Source organism: Pomacea canaliculata, linkage group LG3 (genome assembly GCF_003073045.1).
Source record: "Pomacea canaliculata isolate SZHN2017 linkage group LG3, ASM307304v1, whole genome shotgun sequence".
Taxonomy (NCBI): domain Eukaryota; kingdom Metazoa; phylum Mollusca; class Gastropoda; order Architaenioglossa; family Ampullariidae; genus Pomacea; species Pomacea canaliculata.
In genome coordinates, this window is record NC_037592.1 from 38746036 (window position 1) to 38755091 (window position 9056).

General features: G+C 35.7%; 1 protein-coding gene across 1 annotated transcript; it reads right to left on the minus strand.

The window, feature by feature from the left end:
- Positions 1-574: 574 nt before the first annotated feature.
- LOC112558902 (tripartite motif-containing protein 3-like) lies at positions 575-8993 on the minus strand. Its single transcript, XM_025229653.1, has 2 exons — positions 7551-8993; positions 575-6272 (listed from the first exon to the last, which is right to left on the minus strand). The coding sequence occupies exons 1-2, from the start codon at positions 7777-7779 to the stop codon at positions 5491-5493; spliced, it is 1011 nt and encodes a 336-aa protein (XP_025085438.1). The 5' UTR covers positions 7780-8993; the 3' UTR covers positions 575-5490.
- Positions 8994-9056: the final 63 nt, after the last annotated feature.

The following is a 9056-nucleotide window of genomic DNA, read 5'->3' on the forward strand; positions in this document are numbered from 1 at the left end:
TTTCGTGACAATCAAAAATTAAAAAGCCACGACGTTACTGCTCTAGTGTTAACAAATCTGAATGCGCACTATGCTAAATATGGAAATAAAGTAGTAATTAAGTTACTTGCATTTTTAGACTAACAAAACTCTTCTTGAATCTAGTGTTAGTTATCTCTTTGTCTTGATTTATTATCAAAAGTCACGAAAGTGTTTCGTTCAACAATTGTAATTCAACTATCTTAAAATAAAGACTATCACAAGCTTCATTCACAAACAGACCAAAAGAAATTAACTTACGATTTTAAGAATAAGTGTAGGTTTTTACAGTTTTAGAGAAGTACTACGAAAGAAAGGAACACTTCTCAAAATTAATTAAACTGATAAGTTGATACATTACATTAATAGCTTGTACTAGATCTTGCAGTGAGAGCAAAGAAAGAGAGGGCGAGGAGATCTTGAAACAATGAGAAATACAGAAATGGTTGAAAAAGCTGTTCCTTATAGACAGCTGGGTTTCTCTTTGCTGGTGTCTTCAGATTCGAACAATAAGCCAAAAGCATCCATACAAACATGAATACAGGAACAAGACATTTACAATAAACTTTATTTAATAAGAAGTTAAGAAATAATAATTTTCTTTAACAGTTTCCTGTATAATAAAAATGAAAATAACTTTATAAAGATGTTTAAGGAATGTTTGGAACAGTACATTACCTTGCTATACATAAAGCTCTCAAATTATCTTAAAATTATTTTTGAAAGGGAAAGAAATGTTTCTTTGAGCTATACTTTTTTATGCCAACAAAAAGCAATGTGTGAGTATTCAATTGTTGTCCTTGAGAGACCTCTCAGACTAGTAACGTATTGACAACAGCATCCAAAAATAGCAGTTGTATTGCCAAGTCAATACGTCAAAAGAGATATTCAAGCATAAAGGGAAAAAAGACACATCCATAACTATTACTTAATTAGTCATCTCATGGAAGCATATTCGATTTTAACAACCACACACAAATATTTAAAACATACTGTAGGTAAGATATAAAAAAAGGAAAAAACAATTAACACAGAAATTGTAACACAAAAAAAAGGTAAAAAAGAGTTAACACAGAAAGTATAACTCAAGGTTGAAAAATGTAATGCACATCTGCCCATTGTAAGCCATTCATGAGGATCTGGAGTCTGTCCCAAGATCAAAAAAAAAAATTCAATATTAACAATTGTACACAGTCCTCCTTGATGTTGCATCTACTTTCGCCTCTATCTTATCTACACTCCAATTTTAAAAAAATAGTGACGAAATGGTGTTCTTAAGATATTGTAGGGTACATGCAAAATAAATTCTTCTGAAAAAAAAACATGCAATACATTTTATTTCACTATCCAAATAGTCAAAAAGGCACAAAAATGTTTATTCAAAATTGTCCACTTCCCAAATTGTTGTACTCTACATTCTTGCCATTCTTTTGTCATAAGGATAAGAACATCTTGCCTTTCAAAAATCTGCTACATAAAATAAATATTTACATTAGTTATCTTTAGCAGCCACAAAAGTACCTTTAGCAGAACGTTTATAAGCAAATCATTAAAGAAGCAAAACATATTTCAAACTAAACTGCACAATTTTTGTACATGGATTTTAATTTCTTTACAACCTATTATGTGCACATGATAGTGAATACAAAAGTTTATAAGGAATTTTGGAATCTCTTCAGCTTTGTATTCTGCCTAATTTTAACTTCATCTTATACAGACAACAGCGTGCAGCAGGCAGGCATTGCTTATCAATCTAGGTAAAATTCCATTAAAACCAACACTGTCTGTCTAAACTTTGTCAAATTTAGTAGGAATATTCTTCTGCTCTAGATGTCATAGGCTGGTTACACTGGTCTGAAGCATGTTTACTTTTCAAAAATTTAAGGCAAAAAATAAAAAGATTCCAGTGCTACATATAATAAGACAGGCAAGATATTCTGATATTAGTCATTACAAAATACAAAAAATGAAATGTTCTGATCTGAGCATACACAAGTTAACTTTGGTCCAAAAGTAAAATAGAAAAAAAAAAAATAGAAAAAAAAGTAGCACAAAAAGCCAGCATTTTCTGTACTGAAGGAAGACAACATTACTTTTCAATCTAAATATACACATCTTCAGTTTTTTCAATTCAACATTTTCTTGTGATAAAAGATTTCAATAGACCATTCAACCTAGTGGAATATAAAAAAACACATTCAGTTTGTTCCTGGACAGCCCCTGCCACATTAAACTATTACAATCATCATTCACTTTATACTGCCACACAGCATTAAATGTGCCATGCAATATGTTTGGTCCATGAACAACAAAAAAGATAACTTTTTGGTACTTTTCCAAGATAAATTATGGAAATAAACTGTAATGGTACTGGTCATTACTAGCAGAAAAAAAGATGTTGATGGTGCCTTTCAGGTAGTAAAGTAATGCTTTAGAAATGCTATGCTGTGGAATGGCAGCATTTACATCAACATTGCAGATATCTTTCATAACTGTCCTCTTCATCAACAGATATTAATGCAGAGAAAAAGGGTTAAAAGCTGTAGAGACTTCAAACGTTTTATGACATGAAACAGTAGGCACAGCAAGGAATATAAATATAAATACCTATATAAATAATATCCATGCTCCGCTTCTTAACTCATTGGTCCCAGTCATAATTTGGGCTCACAGCACTGACACTTGTTTGTAGGTCTTCTTTACTGCTTTTTTTTTAAAAATGTTGTCAAACATACAATGTATAAAATGTATTTCACAGAAAATTATGTCATTAATTTAAATTATGTAGATAATTTTGTCAATGTAGAGCAAAATATTTTATATAATTATAATATGCTTCACCCAGTTTTTGAGTTTTATAGACCTCAGACATGTCCCGATTTACTATAGCCTTTGACAATCTTTGTAAAGCATGATTTTATGGCTTCTCTAATACATATAATTTCTCCCAAGGTTTATTTTGCAATAAGCATCTTTCTTGCTTATTAAATGTTACTGAATATTTAATGATGCCTGTTTATTCTTATGTACAAAACCAAGATTGGTTAAGATGACTATGAGGCCTATCAGTAGCAGATTACACATACAGGGAAATGTCCCAAATGACAGATCTTATGTAAAGGACTACAAAATAAATACACTCTTTTCATGCACCCTAAGCACACTTCAGACTCTTAGTGGATATATTGAGAAAACTGTATCGCAAATATAAACATTTTAAATTTTGAGCACTTCAGATGCAAAAATTGTAATCAATGTGTACCAGTATGTAGTGGAGACAGGTGATAAAATAAAACAAGTTTTTCTTTCTTTTTTACATTTTTCTCTCTCTCTCTCTTTCTATATCATGAATACACACATCTGCACATGCAAACATAAAATAAAAAATTAAAGGTTTTTCATTGTGTGATACATGCCCATACTACGCATAAAAAGTAGGGCTTGCAAAACAAGGGCTTCAAAAATTGATTACTTTTCCATAAATTAGGGAGAAAAACATTCTTACTCTTTATACACTCTCCTTAATGGTAGAATTTTTTCTCAATGAATGAATTCATTTCTTTGAATGGCACGAATTTCAAAACTTTCAAAAAGTAATAATCTTTGGTTCATCAGATGTCAGCCTTTAAACATTGGCATTCTCATCTTAGATCCAAAACGACTTTGTAGCACATGGACAGACTTTTGTTAAGTCGATGAAGAGAAATAAAAGCACATGTTAATTGGTTAATGTCAATTCTGAATTCACTCTTTAACATCTTGTATAATGAAAACAATTAGAAAATGTGCATTCTGAAACTGTTTCTCCTGAAATGTTTGTGGAAGAAGTTTTGAAACTGTGGAGAGGAGCATGTAAAACTGTGCTCACAAAAAATATATAGGAATACACAAAAATACTAATAAGTAATGCTGAAAGCAAAAGCAAAAATCCCTACATGATCAAATGTTGCCACTTTACAAAAAGTAAATAATAAATTGTTTTTGTCCATGCTTGCTGATTAGTGCATGTCCTTGACATGTTTACCTGACATTTTATCAAACAGATGCTTCTATCTGATGACAAGTGTTACTGGAGCCTGAAGACAGCATCAAGATAGTGGTGTCACCAACAATGTCCACAGCTTTATAAACATGATAAGAGATTTTTATGCCTGATCACCACCTCTGTAGAGAAAAACAAAATGAAGCCTGCACTTTACATACTGTTATATTTGTGGAAAATGCTTTAGGCCTAAACGTTTACAAAAATTTGTGCACTTTAGAACAACCAATGATAGGAAAAAAAATTGTATACAATTTTTATTAAAGTTTAGCTTACTCATGTTTCTGCAGCCTTGGCAGTGTAAAATCTCCAGGCTACTTATATCATCTACGTGTGATCACTAGTGACAGAAAATGATCATATACCTAATGTAGTATGACAGTTTCCCAAAAGCAAGCTTCTCTCAGCATACATCAAAGCAAGTTATCATGTATTATTTACTATACAGCCAAAACACAGTTGATACAGTAACAAAATCAGAATAATACAGAAAAGTCACAGCATGCTAGAGTGCCCATTACAAAAAATAAAAATTACTGGAATAGCGTTTCATTATGAAAATAAGTTCATTTCAACATTTTTTTATATTTTCACTAGTAGGACAGAGTGATATTTTTCAGACACCGAAACAAATGTGGACACCCTTGCTAACCATTGATTAGTTAACATGGAAAGGGTGACAATTTTTCACTGGTGGCAGAAACACTTGAAAAAACAGTGCTGACTATATATATCATTATAGCAAGAAACATAAACATATTTATCATCAGTCTTTCTATCTGTGTCCTTTATGCAGTACTGGCAAAAATGATTTAAATCTGTACAAAAGTTAAAAAAAACAAAAAAAAAAAAACCAACAAATTTGAGAGAAAAATTATCTTCATTTTATTTTGGCGCGTGTTTTGAAAATGTCAAGATTGTTCAGGTAAGCATGTACCTACTTTGCTGAAAACCAAAGCAATAGTTAGCAACATATGTATCATATTAGCAGATCCAAAACTGGGTTTATGAAAAAGAAGAAAAATATATCGATTTCTGTGGTATCTCATAAATGTGTGTAGATATAGATGGTGTGGTAAAAACCAAACCAATATTATCACAGATCAAACAGACTTTCTGGGACTGAATCCAATGTTTAGTTTATTTGTTCATAGCCTTTATGTGTACAGCACTGACAACATTCAAAAAGACTGAGACACAGGGAAGATTTGACTTCCATCTGTGGAAGCAGTTTGCAATATACATGCACTTTACAGTATTTGTGACCTTGCATGGCCACCAGCAGTCTGCCATCCCGCAAGGCAAAAACATTTGTGGGTTTCACATTTTCACCATATCGCCAAGTTTCTTCTACTGGGCAACCTAAAACATTCCCATACTCATCAAACTTCTGCACCCTATAGTTGCCTGTATCAGCAACATAAATGTTGTCATCTTTGTCCACACACAGTCCTCTGGGAAAGAAAAAACCCCCCAGGTGATAGCCCAGGCTCACAGTTGGTGCTGCCAAGCTGCAGCTGTGGTAGCCCATTGTTCTGGTTGTGAATTTTTACACGATGGTTGCAGGTATCTGAAACAACTGTGTAATCTCTAGAGGTTCTGGCTAAGTAGTATGGACCATTAAATTTAATGATACCCTTTCCTGTGTTGCCAATTGCAGAGACATGGGAACACTCTTCATCAAATCTGCAGACACTATCGGTCATGAGAAAGGATGCTATAAAATGGCCCCGTTCATCTATGCATAGACCAAATGGTTCTTGGTGAATAATCGTAAACTGTGGGCCAATTGTATGCAGCTTATTCTCCTTGCGATTCCCCTCTCGATCAAAATGCACAATGAGATAGTCCTTCTCTACTACAATAATAAAGATATCCCCATTTTTATCAACGCAGACATCCCTGATGGATTCCTCAAGCTTCAAAGTCATGCAAAATTTTCCATCCACCTCATAAACAGTTATCTTTTGCTGACTTGCATCACTAACTACAACCCGTGGACAGGAAGCTACACTCTCATCAACAGACATGCCTGTGATGTTGGTAAAGCAGCCATCCTCTACCCCATGTCCACCAATACAGTGGTCAAGAATCAAGTTTCCCGATACTTCATGATAGGTTTCCATGCTCAAATCAGGAAAAGGGCACTCTGCCTTCTCACTACTAATAGTGGGAAGTAATGGATGTGCAGCTGGATATCCTTCAATACCATCTGTAACAGAGAATTTACTTGTTACATCAGTAACAGAGTTACTTGTTACAAAATTTACAACAATGCAATGGTTAAGTGATGCTGTGAACAGCCAAAACTTCACATGAAAGAATAATTAAATGAGGACTGAAATGAAAAAACTACAATAAACTATTTCCTCTTCATATTTAATAAGCTCTAGTTGGGACATGGAGAAGCTGACATTATGACTTAGACCTATAGGTAAAAAAAGCAATAAGGATTGCTACATGAACTGCTCACTGGTTCTGATGGAAAAAGCAACAATTTTTCATGGCTGGTACACAGGGTTAGGTAACCTTTCTCCTTCCAACAAAAAGCAGAAATATATAGCTCTTCTTACATATGAATGCTGGAATTTCCAGGTTCAAAGAATTAATATCCTTTGCTACATCACATTAAGCAATTGTTAAGTAATTTAAAACTGTCATAGCCACAAAAAAGCCCAAAATAATGTCAGCTACTGTAAGCAACTAGCTACTGTGAGCAACAACTACATTTACACAACTATGCACTGATTGAAAGCTAGTTTAGCTCTTCTTCTACCCATAATTTTTATAATCTTTTTCTTCTCATTCATGATATACTATAAAGGGGAGGGGAGAAACTGGCAACTATACGGCTATACCACAGCAAAGGCAGCCAATCCAATCCAATCCAATACAACTTTATTTATCCACAAGGGCAATTTTAGATAGATGCTGTACTAGCAATGTACACCTTTCTCTCTCTCACGCACACACACAACTACAGTTGGTAACCTTAGGTCACTTGTAGAAGATCACGGCAAGTAGAGTTGAGTTGAGCAAGTAAATGGCAATGTGAAAGCGGTATGGTCTGCTGATGTGACATTAATACATACTGGCAGTCGGTTTTAGTAAGATTGCATGTGATTTTGATTGTGATTTTGCCAGCCCTGTAAACAGAAGTCACATGCAGAGAAAGAACAGCGTGCCCGAGACAAGAACTGAACCCAGGACAGCCAACTTTCACTAAATTGGTGACAGGTGCTAAAACTGTTGCATCACTGGACCGCTTCATGATATTAATTAAAGATGCTGGATATATTATCATAAATGTTATATATATATAACCATCTTAAACACTGCCAAATAAAAATTAGTACGGAATCGCATGGCTTGTCTGATGTGCCTCATAATCTGCACATATATATTCTCATCTTCCCACCCCCCACCACCACCACCACCACCATACTCGATTTCAGTCCATTAATTTCCAGACGATCAAGATTTTACTTACCAGAGTGTAGATACTGCGGCCATTGGCATGATGGGCAGGTAAAGCGTCTACTTCTTTTGTATTTCGTCAGCTGTGGCGGTGTTGCTATTATGCTTTGCAGACATTTCGTGCAGAAAACGTGCAGACATGGCAAAATACGAACATCGTCGTCTCTTGTGTGACATCTGCAGCATGCGGTGTAATATTTGTCAAGAAGGTTCCGCAGTGTCTCCGAGAAAGCGCCAGCCATGTTGCCGTTAAATGTCTATGCGAGAGTGTTTCACTTTGTCCCAAATCTTACAGTCAATGTTTTCAGTAGGCGAACTGTTGCCTCTTTGTAAGCTGCATGAAACACTCCACTGTCACGATCACTATAGGTCAAAGGGCATATCAGCAGTCACGTGATTTCTAGCGGTGCACTTGTTTTGGTTATAAAAGAGTTTTTGATTTTGACACTTTACCCATTGAGAAAACGCACACAAACTGTTGGCACACAAACGGACGGCAATATCCGGTGTGAACCCAATCAACAGTCTTCGCAGATACGACGTGGCAATGTTTACAATGTTTACAAGGTCGCGATGTGGCCTCGGCGAATTCCTCAGCTCGATCGTCACTGCCCACCGTGCAGGCTGCATGGCCTATACACCAGTGACGATCGGTGGGTCTTTAGCATTACAATTGACAAACACTACCTGTCAGTTGAGATGCAACATATTTAGCGTTTTGTTGTCGCCACTGCATGCTTGGAACCGAAATAAGAACCCAGCTCGTAAAAGCGTTTTGTTCTTCACTATGCGCACTCTTCCATTTCGATTTTAGCACATGTAGGATTTTTTCTGCCAGAAATAATAACACGATATCAAATGATTTTAATGACCCCCAGGAAAAAAAATCCATTTTTTTTTTTTAAATGTCGGATAGAGTTAGGCTGTTCTCACCCTTTTTGGGAAGGATTAATTGGATGTTCTCAGTTCAGATCTCGTCTCCGGCACACTTTTTTTTTTCTCTCTCTCTCTTTAGGGCAGGTTACTTTACCGTGCTATAGCCTAGTTGCTGACCCCAGGAAAATAAAAAACACCAATCCCCTCATCCGCCCGCTCCTCCATTCCAATGGAAATGGATCGAGGCTCAGTTAATCAGAACTGTATTTTTGTTCAGCACCATCTGCCAGTGTCAGACATGAACACTGAGCAAAATCCAGGAGAAAAAAGAAATGTAAAAACACAAAGGGCATATTCTGAAATGGGAAAAGTCAAAGATGGCGGGGCCACATCAGTCGAACACATACAGCACCACGTCATCCTTCAGCCACTCATCAGCCAGTATTTAAAGTTGACACTCTGAGATGTTCTGACATCATAACAGAGTAATAACACTGTAGGCACTGGACTGGCAGCCCTGCTCTCCACTGGAGGCAACTAGGAACAAAAGAGAGAGAGGCGCAGGACTGAGGATAGGGTTACCATGGCCTCGCACAAAGCCATCAGCTGTTATCTCCACTCTCATAACACCTCTGGGTATGCT